Genomic DNA, 18,041 nt, shown 5'->3' with positions numbered 1-18,041 from the left:
TTTTATTCAAGTGTCTCAAGGAAATTGATTCATGACTTGAAGTTGTGAGAGCAGTTAATCCTCCCATAAACATGACTGCAGAGTAATTAATACAGAGGAGGATTAAAAAATTTTTGGACCAACAGACCTCAAAATTTACTATGGATCATCATGTACTTTTGTCTTCAAATTTTCTATTAAAAATAATAAAGGCAATATGGGTTCACGCACCATACAGCCCACATAATACTTTTCTCTTTATCCATTCAGATATGACATTAGTGTTACCCAAAAATGCCTGATGAGATTACTTGGCCTCCGCAACAACCAGACTGTTCTTTACACAGTTTTAAGTTTGCAGTTTCTTTTATTTTCTCTCTGGTATTACCTGCCTCCCAGTCATGTGATGAAAAGGACCACAGCCTGTCCTTTCCTTCCTCTTAGTGGACTGCTGAGAAGCAAAATATCTGAAATAGCCCATCCATCACTAGTCCAGGTGCCTCTACAGTACACTGCAATTTGCAGCAGAGATATCTCCCCAGGCTGCATTTACATGGTCAATTTAATCTGCCATTACCAGTGGGCGCAGATGAAAGCTGCAGTACCATTTTAGAACACTAATGGTAATATTTATACAGCCAAATGGTGAGATGGAACAAGGAACTGATCTGATTGTAAAAAAAATAAAATCCATCTTTTTCTTCTTTCTTAGCCAGGTTAGTTTATAGTCTAATCAATCTCCTGAGCTAGTTTACAGCATCACCCACAAATCCAAGTGCCAGCATAAGGAAAGGGATGGGAATAAGCCAGAAAAGAGGAGTGAAGCCTGAACACCTCTTCTGGCAACAGCCCATGCTTCAGGCAGACAAAGCACAGTCTCAGAAACAGCTCATCAGAATGACAAGTGAACTGTGGTTTTGACAGAACTGTGTATTTCAAACTGGCTTTATTCCACGCATATGTATAAAATGAGAGTACTACATCTTTAGTCCACCCAAAATTTGGTGAGAAAAATCCTGTTGAGGAAGCATTACTGACACTACCATTGAAGTTGTGTGAATGTTCTTTTTCAGATTCTTCTTCTTCCTAATTTATAACGTTTGAGACATCATTTTTTAGAATACAACATTTATAAGCTTGATGCTTGACAAAAATCACATTACTTTGCAAGTCCTAAAGTTTTCAGGTTTTTGAATGAACGTGACTTAAAATTTTCATCACAACAAAAAGTTTCTGAGGTTAGGTTTCCTGGGGTGTCCATTTGTTTTTGTTTCATTTTTTAAACAAAATAATTATAGAACAGCTTAATTTGGGTGGAGAAAGCATTTGTGAAAACAAACATCACTGAGTGTTTTGATAAAAGCTACATTTGGTTTAAAAGGGTTCAGATGAGGATTTGAACATCTCAACTTTGTGACACACCAGTATTCTAAGCAAAGAAATACCATATTTTAGTCATGTTTTACTGTTGTAGGCATGCAGAGAACACATCAGCTAAAGGCTGTTCTGAATATAGTTGTATTATGCTGGGAAACGGTGATGCCTCTTGCTGGAATCTCTTTAAATCTTACAGAAATATGTATATCAGAACATTATATGTAGACATCCTCCACGCCCCTCAGTACCAAGCAGGATCTTGGCTTGTTGCCTAAATAAGCAGTGAGAGTTCTCTTTTTGAACCTGACATTTGAACACATTATAATGTTGCCAAATATTTCCCAAGCACTTTTGTCCCATGTCCCTCCTAAATAGACTCCACCATTCCTACCTCCTCCCCACACAGGCCCAACCCAGTGCCATGTAGTTGCCAGCTCTGCCGAGCCCTGGCGCTTCCTTTCTCTCTCAGGATGGCATGCTGCTTGTAAAGCATTTCTCCACTGTTTATAGGACTCATTTTTCACATTAGCTTCTTCCACTACAGCAAGAAGACAAAGAACGCAGACCACGTCTCTCCAAACTCGGGAAAGGGTAATTCCATGCCTGCATATTTTCCCCCAGTGATGGGAACATGACTGCTTGAGCAGGGGCTGGCTGTGAAATGAGAGCACCTATTATACGTTCAAAATCTTTGTTCTGAGTTTGTGTGTTCCAATTCTAGGTTCAGTAGAGCTGCGTTCAATATTTTTCATAGATATAAACTTTTGAATTTGGACATGAGATTTTTGACTCTCTTTGCATTCATCCCCAGCTTGTTTTCTTTTTAAATACAGATTAGCATGGATTCTGATATTTGATGCACAGTCCTCCCACTGAAATAACGATGCAGAAATTTAGCCAGTTTGAATAAGGAACTTCTTTAATTTATACATTAAAAAAAGAAAAAGAAAACAAGGAGGAGATGTCATTGTCCAAACAACAACAAAAAACCTAACACAATTCCAGTCTCATGTCTAAATACACAAACCACTGTAATTTTACAGAGGACTCTGGGGTACACTGTAACTACAGCATTCGATCTTCTAGCCCGTTTTGTAAAAAACTCATCTCAAGTAACATAAGATCAAATTTCCTATCTTATGATCTCCCTTAATAAATTAAGACAGACATTAATAAATGTCATTCATTATTCCTCCATTTTGTAGTACAAATCTGCTCTACACTGCAACAATTTTTAATTTGACACACCTCTGGCAGACAAGCCCAGGCCAAGTGTAGCAGGGGCACCTCTGTGTTTCTCAGGTTCTGTCCCCTCCCCCCAATATTTGTAGCATTTTAATTACAGGAGCAACTGGTTGTAACAAATGCAAGAACTGAAGTGCTGAGGACTATGCAGTCGGTGAATGAAAATCGCTGGCTGCTATAGGAATTCATTTATAAACTGGATAGAGTATGGCAGCACTTACTTGGATAGAGTAAAATGCCCATCATTCATTATTGTTCAATCACAATGATCTGCAGTGGCTTTTGAACTGGATGGAAAACACTGCTTTCCCAGTGCCATGCTTGTGCTTCCCTTCCTTCAGAGATATATTAATGTAAATGAGACTTTGATAGCGAGAAAAATGATCAGTCCTTGGAAGCTCATAAATATCTATCAGCGGGCCATCATCTGTTTGATGCTGCAAAATTTGTAATGCAGACAGCTGTCATTGATGTATTCAGGGCCTGTTGGACAGAGCTATGACCTGAAAAATGTGCAGAAAATAACACTGGGCATAACTGTGATGTGGAACAGGTGAAGCATACCCCATTTGCTTCTCTTCCCTCTCCTGAGTATGAAAAACATGAAGGACCACTTCTTTCCCGATCATGCATTTGTTCGCACACCACTACTACTTGTAATATTGACGGATACCTTGTTCACAAGAGCTCCAAAAGCACAGAGAAAACAGCTGTTCACAGTATCCTAGGTCTGAATGCTGAAGGTTGCCTTGTAACAGTGACCACCGAAGAACAACAACGCAATTGACCTACTGAGGTGCAGAAAAAATGTAGTTGCTTACCAGAAACCAGAAACAATTAAGGGGGAGAGTTTGGGGCCCAAGAAAAAAATTAAAACAGTAATTAAAAAATAAATATGTTGTAGCATTACCTACCCAAATACTTTTTGACTCCTTGCTAATTCCCATCTCTAGCTTATCTGCGTGGAATATGTTCATAATTCTCTGTGGAGCCTTCATTTTACAATAGCATGAACCCTGCTGAGCACTTCTGAAGATAATTTTTGCGGATATTTCAAGGTACCCATTATTATCAGCGGGTATCTCACCCAGCTCTGCACCTCAACCAACCAAAAAAATCTGTATTTTTCCTACTGCTGCTTATCTGTTGTTATAGTTGTACCCTAATATATGAAATATATGTTACTATGTCAGTCAGTATACCTGTAAGTGTGTATATACACGCACATTTGATACAGTAATGTATGAAAGAGCCTTCGCTAGTGATGGAAATCCATTCCCAAAACGCAAATAAAATAGTGAAGTGCATACGCACATGCAGGGAGATCTTTTACACCCTATACAGCTGAACTTTTTCAATCAAAACGGTAACTGCTGCATGAACTGAAGAACTGTGGAACTGTAAAATGAGTATCACTTTTACTGAAGAAAGAAATGCAGAGGGCAGGCATTATACCTGTGAAATAAATTCTTGCCATGGGTTTATGCCATTAAAAGAAGCGATTTAACATAGCAGCAATATAAATAAGAGATTTTATTGTTAGGATTCAAGGTTGGTTGTGGATAAACACAAAACTTTGTGGTACAGACCAAAGCCATATACAGGTAGTACTTACACAGCTGAGAAAAAATCATTCCTTAGGTAAGGAGCTTTTTGCACCCTGGTAAAACCAGAAGCCTTATTGCTATTATAATAATTAATCACTTTAAAGACAGCATTTCTCTATAACCACTTTCTCTGTACGCCTGCAAAAACAGGTGTGCCCTCCGTGAAGATGCAATTACATTTACCTGCTGCAAACGGATCTGATTTTGTTACTGAACTGCAACAGCAGATATATTTAGCCACTGTTTTAAATAAGGCCAAGATGATGTTGTAGCCCCATTATCTAATAAGACATGCAATATAACTGCAAAAGTTTTATGCAAATCCTGTAAATAATACAAGCACCAGAAAGATAAGGCAGTTTCAGTACTTACTACACGGATGACTGCGTGCTGAAATGCACCTTTTAGGTGAATTACACTGATTTAGAAGCAGGGTTTATTAGCGACACAGTGGATTTACCGTCGTTGCCCCCGACCCCACGGTTCAGCGGTCAGCGCAGCGCGCTGTGACGCCTCACACGCACCCCGCTTGCCGCACCAGCCGTTACACGGACGTGCCGCCGGCACGCGCTGCGCCGACGCCCCGGCCCGCCGTTTACCCCTTCTCAGCCCCTAACGGCTCTCAAAGGCCGGCGCAGGCGGCTCTGAGGGAACACCCGCCGAGACGGGCCTCCCGCTCCGCCGCGCTTCCTTCCCACCGAGCTCGCACAGCCCGGAAGGCGGGGACAGGCAGGCCGGCAGCCGCCGACCCGCGCAGCCCAGGCAGGCCGCCGCACAAAGGATCGCCCCTTCCCCGGCTGAGCCTTCCCCGGCCCGGCTCCCTCTCCCGCCAGCGGTCCCGCCCTCGGCCTGCGCGGAGGGGCGCGGCGCGACACCGGTTCCCCAGGCTGCTCGGGAGCGCGGGACACCCCACGCCGTCCGCCGATCCCGGCGAGCACCGCCCCGCCCTGCCGGTCCCGCCGGCCCCCGCCCTCCCCCGCTTCCCCGCCCGCCGCCGGCTGCCCGCGGCAGGCGCTGCCCCCGGCCGGGCCCCACGCCCGCCTCACGCCCAAAGGTCACCTCGGGCCGCCCGGCGCACGCCGCCCCCGGGGGCCGCGGTGCAACGCCCCGGCGAGGGGCGGAGAGACACGGGCCCAACCCGCCCCGGGTCGCCCCCGCGCCCACCTCAAACACCACTTCTTCGTCAAACTCCGGTGTCATCCTTCTCCGCCATGCCACCCCCTGCGGGCACTCTGGGAAACGGAGTCCGCCGCGCCGCCGGCGGCCCCTCCCCGCCCCGCCCGGCGCGGTCCTGCCTCGCGACGGGAGGAACTACAGCCCCCAGAAGGCACAGCGAGAGCCCGCTTCCGGGCGCCTTGTGGGAGGTGCTGATTGGTGGGCGGGGCGGGGGCGGGGCGGGACGCGGGCCCGGCAGGGGGCGCCGCTGGGCGGCGGCGGCGGGGCTGGCGGCGGGAGCTGCGGGCGCTCACTCGGCCGCCAGCCGCGGGGCGTTATGCGGTGGCGGGCGGGGGGTGCTGCTGCTGCTGGGTGGCGGCGCGGGGGAACAATGGGCTCCTTCTCCTCGGCCCTCAGAGGGGCCGTGGCGTAAGGGACGAGGGGGAGGACGGCGCGGCGCGTGGGGAGCACCATGAGCTCCGCCGGTGAGTGACCGGGGAAAGTTTGGGGAGCGGCGGTTCCCTTCCGCCCGCCCGGTCGGCGGCAGGCGGGGTGTCCGCATGCCCCCGCGGCCAGAGAGCCTCCCCTCACCCCGAGGCGGCCGGCGGCGCGGGGGCGAGGGCGGGAATGGATGAGGGAGGTCCGCCGCAGCCGCCCCGCGGTGCCGGCGCGGGACGGGGGCCGGAGCCGCCGCCGCGCTCTTCGTCCCGGCGGCACCGGGCGGCTGCGCCCGGTTCTCCCCCACCGCCGCGGGGGAAGCGCAGGGAGGCGGGCTGGTCCCGCCTGCCGCGGGGAGCGAGCGGAGGGGGGGGCGCAGCCTCGCACCCCGCTCCTGCCCCGGGGGACAGCCCTTCCCCGGGGTCCGCTACGGGCGCCCCGTTGCCCCCCGGCCTCGGGGCCGTGCGGGCACGTCCCTGCCCCGGCGGCCGGCGCTGCGCGGAGCTGAGCCGGGCTCTCCGCTCCCGCCTGGCGTGCGGCTCTGGCCGCTCTCGCGTGTCCGGCGCAGAGACTTTGTGCCCGGCGGCGGAGCGGGTCACTTCGCGTGGGGCCGAGCTGGCGGCGGGTGAAACCTGCCAAGAGCCTCCGCCGGCGGCCGCGTTTTTTGGCAGGAAAGCCGACACCAGGGTTTGGGTTATCGCTCCGTCTGGCTTCGCGGAGCTGTGAAGGTTTGTCAGCGGCAGAGCTCCGGCTGTGCTTGGAGGGTGTACCTCCCTTGGTCCAGCTCGGACAAGCCGGAGCTCTCACGCAGGGGCAGGGATGCTGGAAAGCGTTCGCTTCTGGCGTTTCCAGCTGCTGGTTTGAACTGATCTACTTCAGTGCTTTCCTTACCTTTCTTCCCCCGTTTCTTGACCGCTGCTAGTTTTACGGCTAGAAGAGCTGCAAGGCAAAATCTTGGTTTAAAACAAGAGCTCCCCATGTTTAAGGGAGTTGCTCATATTTTTTTGTTTGGCTGCACGGTGGTGTGCTGTTAGTACTTTTGTTCACCCATCTGTTAGATTAGTAGATTCCTTTCTTAGTCTGCTTGAAAACGTTTTCTACGTCGAGAAGATGTTATGTGTAGGTTATGATGTATTGGGTGGAAACACAGCTAATTGCAGTGTAAACCTGAAGCAGTGAAGTGCTTCCTGTAAGGATTAGGGAGGGGGAGGCTGTTCTAAAGCAAAAGCAATACACAGACATCAACCTAATTCTCAGTGTTTTCCTCTCACATACATCGAATTGTTATCAAGTCCAGCGTTAATTAAGTTATCTGGGCTCTCTTAGTTAATCAGAATTTACTGGAAAATAAAAAGCCATTTAATGCATCTTTCTGCTCCATTTAATATATTTCCACCTTTAATATATATGATAGAACTGATTTTGTTTACATCTGCAAAAACATGTCGTAAAGCGGGATATCATCTCTACTTAACAGCTGCATTGTATGTTCACGTTGTTAGTAGTGACACTGGTAGTGCAATTCACCCCTGCTCTTTTAAGAGTTAAACAGCTGTGCAAATAAAAGATATGTGTTAGGGGGTGCTCAAGAGCTTAGAGCTGGGCTGTTAAAATTTGATATGGTACTAAGTTTCATAAAGTTGGGTAGATGTTCAACACTAAACAGTGATTGCAGGACTTCTCGAGCTGAGGTTGTGTGACCGAGTCTGTTTTAGTTTATGTTGTGACGGTGTTTGTGGGGAAGGTGAGGAGGAAGGGGTTCTGGTGAACAAAGTCACTTAGAAGGCAAAAGAGAAAGGGATGCTGAGGAATATCAGTAAGAAGAAAGTGGGACAGTTTCATGGAAAATGTGAATTTTAGCGAGAGTTTTGAAGGGGAAGGCGTAGAGGGAGTCCTGGTGGGCAGGAAGAGGGAAGCTGAGGAGTGTGTGAAGTCTGTTGAAGAGGGGTTGAAGAATTATTTTGTGTGTGATGGATTATGTTAGGATAAAAAAATATATGGGGAACAGGTGAAACAAGATCAGAGATTCACGATCCTACTGACAGTGTCATGACAGCTTTTGACATTTCAGTTCAGGAGCTCATAGGCAGGGTATGAAAAGACAGGACTGCCAGAACACAGTTCTGAAGGTTTAATATCTGTCTCTTTGTATTGCTGTAGAATTTACCTCCTGAGATACATAGACATGCTTTATAAAGCTATTGGTCACATAAAAACTGACCAGCTCCTACATTTTAATTTCAGTCCTGTGATCTCTAGGATCTGTTTCCTACATTGAAATTTAATTGTGAATTCGGTTATTACTCTGGTTTGTGCTACGTAAGCTAGCTTTCTAACAACTGATTGGTAATACAGTGTTTCAGTAGAAATGCTATCATCGTGTGTGAAAGCTTCAGTTGGAACTTGAAGCGCCTAGAAATCCTTCTGCTCTTCCTTCAGTTTAACTTGAAGGACTTGAGTGTCTCTCTCTTGTGTCTTCTTTTAATGTACCTTTAGAACAAAGCAACCTAGTACAGCATCATCGGTATTGATTGAATATTTTTAAGTAGGATTTGCAGATATGAGTGACTTCAGCTCAATATGCAGGACTCTCTGTAAGAGATGCTGTGCTAGTTGAGGGGACTGTGGTACGGAGAGAAATACTGAACACAGCTTCTGTCCATGGACAGAAGTTGCAAATGGTCCAACGTTGATAACCCAGCCTGAACTCCACTCCGGCTTGCCTTCTGCCTTTCTAAATAATGCAGTGTGTATTCAGTTTCTTGCTATATATCTTTTCTAGTGCCTCTACAAAATTGTTTCAGTTACATCTCAGACCAGAGCTGGACGTAATTCAGTGATAGGTGAAGGAGTTCTGCCGTAGCTGTTGCTTACACATTTGAAAATGTATATGTAAGTCTGGACTTGTTAGAACTAAGGAAGTATAGCACTTACGTAAAATACTCCTAGATAATTTAAAAATCTTATTGTGATGATCAACCTGTATGTTGGTTTCAACCTTCATTTATAGCTATTCTCCTCTCATTGCTTTCTCATGTACTGCATATTCTTTATATACGATGCTGATGAATGCACATTTACTCATTTTCTGCCTGGAACTATTGTGCTGTCTTCAAGTATGCGCTTTGCCTTTAAAAGGGAAAAACAATAGCTCAGAGTTACGAGTTTGACATTTATTATTTCTTGCTGAAGAAACAGTCCTTATATGTGAATCTATACAGCTTATTTAGTATGGGCAGAATGTGTAGCTTAGACTTGAAATCTGTTTTGGCAACAAAAATGAGAAATATGTAGTGTATTTTAATGTCAAAAATGTAATTCAAAGGGGAAAAAAAACATAGCAGGAACAGAATAAACAAAATCAACATGACTTTTCCAATCAAACTTCATTGCTTTCAAGGATTGAAAAAGTGAGGCCTACAGGGTTTAGTGTCCCTTTAACCCTCTAATATGTCAAGTCTCATTAGAGTTACCCAGCTGTATCTCCGCATGCGATCTTAAAAGGTTGTTTATTCATCTCTTGTCCTTACTCTGAAGTTATCCCCAACTTTCCTGTTTTATTTCAACAAGTCATTGAACAACCTGAGATTTTGAAATTAATGTTTTCCTTTTGCAGTTTATTTAGGATGTTTTCTAAAACTGTCATGGCTTGGAAACCATCGTTTTCCCTTGTATTTTAAAAACTACATGTGTTACCTTCCGGGATGTCATGAGTCATTCCTTTTTTTGTTTTCTTTTGAGCATTGTGGCACCTGAGAAAATCAGAGCCTCTGCATAATGAGAAAATAAATACACATTTGCAGGAAATAAATTCATGATCTCGGAATACTTTTTTGGAGTGTTTACCTAATGAAACTTACTTTCTATAACTGAAAGCAAAGTAATTGAACGGAAAAGCCTTGTTGTGAGTCATTAAAACTTAAGTTGCTGGAGAACAGGATTTTTAAAATACTTTATCTGTTTCTCTGAACAGTGTATTAACTGCCATTGCAATAATCTCTGAGTGTATCCCAAACATATAGCAATAAGTATCTCTCTTCCTACATGCTCTTTGGAAGTTGGATTGGCTTTCTTGTTTTGTGTCTGTGAGTTCTAGTGTTTTATGCCAAAAGTAGTCCCAGGAACAGTAAATTGGCTGTTGGAGCAAGCTCTTCCTTCACGTAAGAAAGAACAGCACATCGATCCCTTAGTAGATACCTTCTGGGCATCATATTATTTTCATATATAGCCGACAGATGCGATTTCCTAACTCTGAGAATACAGTATGCATATGTAAACAAGGTGCCATGAGAAAGCCAATATGTACATTTGCAGTAGGCCAGCTGCTAAGCGGTAACTGTTTCAAGCCCTTTTCTTTTTCTAGTACATGTGAAATAGATATGTGAAGGACACATACTACCGGCTGCCTGCCAGGTTAAACCACAACAGCATGTGAAATAGATTTTACCTCGTAGGCAAAAAGGAGTAAACTACCTTGTATACTGCGCGGAAAGATACGAGTATACATATGGCTAGCTTCTGTAGAGTAGCTGATTTGTTAAATTCACATCTTGTCTTACCCCATAGTAACTTGGTTGTGTACCCGTACCTTAAGTTTAGGTCTAGCTGCTGTCAAAATCTTATGTCACACTGATTAATTGTTTCACTGTCTTCCTACTGTTTTGTGGTTCAAAAAGGATATTGCTTTAGGGTGAGTTGCAGGATCCTGCCCCGGGGACACCTCTTGGATGGCTAGAGACAGTCCCATAGGGAACCCTGAATACCAGGAGAGAGGCCTCTGTTCATATGGAGCATTGCAACGAAAGAAATACCAAGTTATGTTTGCACAACAGCGTCCAGAACTATGTTTCCCTGTTTCTTGGACAGATGCAGGTGAACATAGCTTGTTCTTGTTCTTTTGCTGTTCCCAAGCATAGAAGTTGTTAACATAATCTCAAAAGTATGGGCATAAGCATAACCTGGGAAAATGTTCTTTTAGCAATAGTAGGGTTTATTGCAGAAGAGGTAGTGCTATTTGATTTTTTTGCCTCAGTTCAACTTCATGTATCTTCTTTTCTCCCTATTCCTGTGCTGGGCAGGCAAGATAACAAGAGGTCAAAATTTGAGGAGATAATTTAAAGTTGTGTAACAGTAGTGCTTACATCTGCATTGTCTTGTTGGCTTCCCTGTTCATTCATGATATTGCATAGGAGAAGACACATAAGCATTTTTTAGTGAGGTCCTCATTTGCCAAATCCTATCATCTGAAGAACAGAAATGGACAGGTAGGACAGGAACGTGTGCTAGTCGAGCAATGATGAGTGTCCAAGGAGTGTCGGTCGCGGAGGCGCTCAGCAGGATGAGAATGGGTGTTGCTTTTTCCTCAGCACACTGGAGGAGATAATTCACTGGAGGGACAAATGTCTGTTCTCTGTGCTGTGACCTGAAGTCAGACAAAGAGCATTGGCCTGCATAGGTGGTGCTAATGGCTATTTATTGTTAGAAAAATAATGCCCTTTTTAATGCACTTTTTTTAAAGGTGTTGGGTGTGTTGGTATTTTTAAGCATCTATTTTTTTTTTCTTCAGCACTGAACACAGTGTTGGCTATTGTAGGTGAGCTGTAGATTTCCTGTTGGTGATGGCAGCTTTGTTAGTCACTTTATTTATGGATTTCTTCCTTTGCCTTGTCAAGCAAGTCAGAGGATATCTCTGGCTGCTTCTCTGGCTCCTAATCATTTAATTTGTTTATGCAAATAAAACTTTGTGTTTCTGCTCTTACATTTGGGTTTAATACTGGTAACCCACGATGCTAGTCTGGATGCAGGGATCCTCTCTGAGAAATGGGGTAAATAGGAGGGGGGAGCAGGGGAAATGATAGTGATTCTCTATTCTAATCTCCCGAGTAAGACAAGCCAGAGAATCCAATGTCTAGTCCAAAATTTCCTCTGAAACTTCTACACATCTCAGAAAGTGACTTTAGGTTGACTGTAAGTGCTGGTGGCCCCACCACAACCCTAGGCGAGATGTTCCCGTAGTTAATTATCCTTTGGGGTTAATAATAATTTTAAAGCTTTGTTTCTAGTTTGAACTTCTCGAACTTCAGTGGTCAGCTATGGGACCTCATTGTGTCTTTTTTTTGTTCCTGATTAAAGAGCCATTTGCTATCAAAAATCTTTCACATGTGCGTAAGTATATATACTATTACCATCTTACTTCTTAAATTCTTGGTTAAATTAAGCAGGATGAGCTTTCTTGGAATTTGAGGCATGATTTTTAGACCTTGCATACTTCTGTAGTTGTTTCTTGCATTCATCCCAAGTTTTCATCTAAGAATGCCAGAAGGTGACATAGCATCTCACTAACAGTCTGGCAGGTGCCGTGTACAGAAATATTTTCAGCTCCCTGCATCTTTTTATGTTTATCTCTTTGTAATTCAGAGCTTTATTTACTGTTTAGCTGCAGACCTGCATGGAGCTCTTGTAAAATAACTATCTACAATGATTGCTAAATTCTCTTCAGTTTTACTCTCCTAAGCATAACCAACCATCTCTATTCTTAGGTGAACAGTTCCATATGGGACCAGGAAAAAGCCCATTGTCCAAACAACTCACCACTCCATGCATTTGTTGTATAACATTTCCGTGATTATATTTACTGTTTTTCACCAAAGAGGCTTGCTTATGCTTGTCATTTAAGAAAAAGTCATTCTCATATGACTTCCAGTCATTCCTCACACCTTTATATATAACAGTTGCCTCCTACTTAGTTTTCTTTCTATTCAGGATGGGAAGTTGTCCCTTTTAAAGCACTGTGTAATATAGAACTGGTTTTTATCCACACACGGTGAATTAAATTCATTTATAATCAACTGAACTTTAATTCTTGATTTCTAATCGAAATCTAATACACTTGTACCCTTGCCTAGCTGCAGTGATTTTTTCTAAGCAACTCATCGCTTGTATTTTTCAGAAACTTAAAGATATTTTCTTGAGGAAAACTACTGGTATGCATTCCCTTCCTGGAGTCTTTCCTCTCACGTCATATTTATGTTTGAAAGGGCTCTTCATCACATTCCTTTCTGATTGAGCGGTTGACTGCAGATCTGTATTGATACTGAGACTGTAATGTGCCTGTTAATACATTGGCCCATATCTACTCTAGATGAAATGAGCAATCGCTTTAAAGCAGATAGTGGTGTCTTTATTATACCATACAACTTGCTGGTCTCTTCTGTCTGTCCCAGTGCTTTTTAACGTTGAAATCATTTGAAAAATTCTAGTAGGCTTCAGAAATCGCACTGAATTGCACTTATCAGAAGTGAATTTTTCTAGCTCTGTTCATTATCCAGGTTTCCACTATGGCGTGTAAACAATGGGTTTGTTTTATTTGCATCCCTTGACATTTTCATGTTTTAGTTTTGAATCTTATATTCAGGTAATGGTATCATATCATACCTTCTGAGTGTCCTCCCTAATAAACACTGGTTGAAAGCCCTGCAGAGTAACCTAGTTTGGTTGCTATCCAAAATGTTAGGCAGCCCCGCTAGAGAGAGGGAGAAACTTCCAAGGTTTACGGACTTCAGTTTGCAGAGTGGGACAAATAGTCCACAGGATATCACTTACCTAGCCAGTGTTTAATCTCCTGTATCTTCTGCAATCTGTTTCTCTCATCTGGGCATCAGGAAGGGTTCCCAAGCAGACTGTCTCTCTCCTGTTTTCAGGGAGCTTTAATAACTTAATAAATATCGCTGAACACGGCCCAGGTCTACTACTGCGTTGTGTTCTGTGACAAACTGGGCATCCCTTCCTCGGTTTTTATCGTGGAAATCAGGCTCCTTTATTGCCATCACTTCATTCTCCAACTGAATAGGCAGTTGCCTTGTCTGAAAGTGAATGTACAACTCTCTTCTGCTCTTCAGGATCAGTGGTTGCCCATCCAAAGGGTTGATTTTTTTTTTTTTCCCCCTAGCAAACTCTTCACTATGTGGGAAACCTGTCTTTGGTCAGGAAAGAGAAGGTGGTACGGCCTTTGCTGGTGCTTGGGTCACTCTTGGCTGTTGTCAGTGGCTATAGGGAGCTGTACCTTTGGAAAGAAATTCTGCGTTCCCTCTTGCAAAATGTCTCCAAAATTATCTCTGCCATCAGATTTACCTCTTTGCCAATATAATTGCAGCAAGGGCAGCTATTCTAAGTGTAAGTGGAGTCAGTCTGGATACCATTTCATGATTCATGTCCTAGAAAAACATGGTTTTCCTGTTTCTATAGTAGAGACATTGTTTCTGGCCGTCTGCTTAGAGCAGTGGCTTAGTGTTTGGGAAATGCTTGCAACTGCAGGCATCTGCCTTTTTTTTCTTTTTTTTTTTTTACCATCTAGATTTCTTTCAAACAAACAAAAAAATCCAAATCAGAAAAAAACCCAAGCCTGAAACTTTATTCTTGTATTTCTAGGCTAGAGATTAGGATATAGTTGCACATCTATAATAATAATGGTGTTAAAAAACAACCAAACACCAAACCCACAGTTCAAAGGGAATAATAAATCAATGGCTTACCCAATCTCTTTGCATGTTTTCGTGAGAGTTTCATTTAACATGTGTATGATTTCCTGAAAGTATACCAAAATATTATTCGAAACAAAGGTAATAAATACAGAGGTAGTACATAAAAAAACAGAATGAGAAACTTGTTTACTTTATAAATCAGTTTTCATATGTCAAAAATCACTCAAAGCACTTAGAAATCTGAAATTATTCCAGCATATGGAAATAAATTGGTCATAAATGATCTCCTGCAATGTTTCAGGCATACCTTAAAGAAAAAAAAAACAACAAACACAAGACAAATAAACAAACAAAAAACCCCAAAACCACCCAAAACCAACAACATGATCAAAACTCCATAATCTCTAAGTTCCTCATGTGCTCCTTTTCCTGCCATCCACTCTCCCCAGGGTTTGTCATTTTGCGCTGTCAAGTGGGTCATAAGGCATAGTAGTGGTGACTGTTTCTAGGTCAGACAGTAACATGTTGGGAAGAGTAATTTTCTAAGATGCACAGAAATAGTATTTTACTTTTACAGTAGGACAATGTTGACTTGCTACAAATTACTGCGTTAACTTCACACAACAGACATTTCACTGAACTGATGGTAGTGACATGCCAGTTTTACAGCTGGTAATATCTCAATATTGTTTGAAAAGAAGAGGAAGGAAAAAGGGAATTTTAGGTTACACATTTCCAGAGTGGTAGGGGAAGGAACTTAACTGTCTTGGTAATTACCCTAGCTGTTCTGTTATCTTTGTGGCTTATTATACAGAGGCACTTAGCATATTTGTACCATTTTTAAAAGGTATTATAATAGTTCAAACTGCAAAACCAGGCTAATCTGCTCTGGTTTTATTAGCATCATACTTTAGCATCTGAGCAAGGATACGCACTTTCATAAAGTTAAACTTTTTTTTTAACAAACAAGTTACCCTTGAAGACTTGTCCTACCACTCCTTGATTGTGCCTGTTAAAAAGAAGAAAGGCAATTAGTGAAAAAGCAGTGGTAGGGAAGGGAGGCATGCTTTTAAGAGAAAAATGTATGCATGTACACACTGAGATCCTGTAGATCGTGTGATTTAGATGTTACAAACCCTCTAATAATACTGTGGTGCAGGTGAAGTTGTTCTGTGGGCTGATGGTGACTAAAGTCTTTGTTTTCCATCCTTCCTAGAAATTAAGAAGCCACCGGTGGCCCCCAAACCAAAATTTGTGGTAGGACACAAGGCGACGCCTCCACCTGTTGCACCGAAGCCCGACGTTGTACTTTCTGGTGTTATACAAGCAGCAAGGAAAACCAAGCCAGCAATTGCACCGAAACCAAAGGTTCTCAAGAGCTCATCCGTTCCGGAAGTTAAACCTCCATCATCTACAAGAAAAAGCACAAAAAGCTTTGAGGAGCACAGGGGAGATTCTTCTCAAACGCTAGACCACTTGAACTATAGAAATGAAGCCTCGGAAAGTAGTACCGATAACACAGCATATATTCTACCAATGTCATCTTGCAAATTTGAATGCCTTCATAAGCTTGGAAATGGGGAGAACACCTGTAAAACTCAGATCATTTTCAAGCACTTTGAAAACTTAGAGAACATCAAAGTCGGTGAAAAAAACGCACTAGCTCTGGGGGATAGTCACAATGAAAAGCTGGCAAATAGAAATCAGGTGGTTTTGAAAGCCAGCATTTTGGAGGAGAAACTTAAGGACGTTCTAACTCATAGTGTGTTTCCTAACAGCAGTCCTGTGAGGCACAGGTATGCAGACAAACTTGACAAAGGGGATGGCAGCAGTTCCAAGAATGACCTTAGAATAGGGTTTATGGAACTTGTGCAGTCTTCGTCATCTTCTGAGGTAGCTAAAGGGAAGCAACAAAATACTGATGGTAAGCTCACTGCTGATGAGTTTCAGATGTCTGAAATTTGTCCTAGTTTGACTGAAAATAACCACACTTGCTCTTCCTCATTGGACCAGGAAATCCTGGAAAATGAAAATTTAGGTAGCAATAGTATGTTTTCAGGTGAAATGGGTATGAAAGCAGATGCTGATAAAATCTCCTCTGAAACATCTTCAGTCCTAAGCTCAAAAGTGCTTCCTGTCCCTAAGCCAAGAAAGCCACGTGCTGCATGTCTAGTCCGTCAGGATGGCATAGACACCACAGGAGAAGGAACAAAGGAACCATCTAAATCAGAGAAAGATTCCTTTGGGCTTGCGGAACAAAGCTTTAAAAAGCAAGCAAAAATTAATATCCTTGGTCAAAGTGTTTGTTACAACAATAATATGGAAGTGCTTCATCCTGAAAAATGTCAGATAACTCAAAGCAATGCAGACAAAATGCATCAGGTGAAGGAACCTGCTACGGAAGAGTCAACTTCACAAAATCTTTTGCCTCAGTTGTCACACAAAACTTCTGATTTGGTGGAAAGTGTTGAATGTTCTTTAGAAGCAGACCGTACCTTGGTTAACTCCGTGGATGAGATGACAGATGATACCAGTATGCTAGATTCTGTGGATAAAAGGACTAACTTTGTCAGGTGTGATACTTTGTCCATGAGTTTGCCAAAGCAACTCAAATTAACTAGCAGTCAGCACTCATCTGCTTCCAATAACCTCCATGTTTCCCCACAAAAATTGGAAGATAAAGAAGTTAAAATAAAGGATGAAAGTTCCCCAAAAATTGTTCCTAAGAAACCACAGAGGCACAGTCTACCAGCTGCTGGCCTGCTGAAAAAAGCTGCATCAGCAGAGCTTGTGGAGAAAAGTTCTTACACCTCAAGTGAGGACAAAGCAAACAGCGTTCTGGAAGGATCTCACTTCACGCGTCCACCAGCCAAGGAGCAAGGCGCGCTGTCGTCCTGTGATATACCCAAACGTTCTTCTGAGAAGCCCGTCTGGAAGTTACCTCATCCTATTCTTCCATTTTCAGGAAATTCTGAATCGTTAAAAACTGCTAACATTGCTACCAGCTTCAACCACTTGGCTGTTGTGACAAAGCCTAGGGCCAAATCTCTCTCTTCTGTGGACATGGAAAGGACAGACAAGCCTTGCAAAGACCATCAGAAGAAAAATAGCTTGAAAAAGTTTCTCAACATGAAACTGTCGGTTTGCTTAATGAAAAGTGACTTCCAAAAATTTCTGTCTAAAGGCAGCCAGTCAATGGATAGTGCTATTGCCAACCTTTCCACCGGGGACGGGTATGGAAGTGGTAGCAACCGGAATATAGCATATGTAGGCAGTGAAAGGAAAGCTAAATCTGCCAAGGTGCATTCTGTAGAAATAAGTAGTCCGGCGTTACAGAAGAAGAGGCAGAGAAACAGAAGTCAACCCGAGATGCGAAGTAACCAAAGGCTGGAGTCTTTAGATGGGCATGTAGTTTCGGGAGAGAATTTATCACAAATGCATTTGAATTCTGTAACCAGTGCTTGTGCTCCAGAGTACGAGAACGTGCGTCACTATGAGGAAATACCTGAGTATGAGAACTTGCCTTTTGCTGTGGGTGCTGGGAGAAAACTCTGTTTTGAATGGCAGAACTCCAGCAGCGTGGAAGACCAGAGCCCCGGATTCTATGAGGTTGAGGAGCCTTGTGAAGTTACAAACAGGCGTTTGAGACTTGGCAGGTAAAATAAAGAGAAGAGGGAAGTTAAACAGCTCCACTGCAACTCTGTTGGTTGTAAACATGTTTAGATGATGACTTGAGAGGCTGTACCCCTGTCGTTAAATG

General features: G+C 43.5%; 2 protein-coding genes across 5 annotated transcripts in view; one reads left to right on the top strand and one right to left on the bottom strand.

Annotated features, from left to right (window-relative positions):
* The window catches only part of VEZT (vezatin, adherens junctions transmembrane protein), a 67,423-nt gene extending 61,906 nt beyond the window's left edge, over nt 1–5,517 (bottom strand). For all 4 annotated transcript variants that reach the window (XM_075151416.1, XM_075151422.1, XM_075151431.1 and 1 more), the window contains exon 1: nt 5,373–5,517. In XM_075151416.1, coding sequence (XP_075007517.1) covers nt 5,373–5,408 — 36 coding nt within the window. In that variant the 5' untranslated portion in view covers nt 5,409–5,517. The remainder of the gene's footprint in view (nt 1–5,372) is intronic.
* Nucleotides 5,518–5,706: 189 nt separating this feature from the next.
* FGD6 (FYVE, RhoGEF and PH domain containing 6) overlaps nt 5,707–18,041 on the top strand; it is a 73,320-nt gene continuing 60,985 nt past the window's right edge. The window contains exons 1-2 of the mRNA XM_075151216.1: nt 5,707–5,848; nt 15,498–17,937. Of these exons, the coding sequence (XP_075007317.1) occupies nt 5,836–5,848; nt 15,498–17,937 (2,453 nt within the window). The 5' untranslated portion in view covers nt 5,707–5,835. The remainder of the gene's footprint in view (nt 5,849–15,497; nt 17,938–18,041) is intronic.

Source organism: Calonectris borealis, chromosome 1 (genome assembly GCF_964195595.1).
Source record: "Calonectris borealis chromosome 1, bCalBor7.hap1.2, whole genome shotgun sequence".
Taxonomy (NCBI): Eukaryota; Metazoa; Chordata; class Aves; order Procellariiformes; family Procellariidae; genus Calonectris; species Calonectris borealis.
Note: the sequence above shows the minus strand (reverse complement) of the source record. Positions and strands in the feature narration are given on the sequence as shown.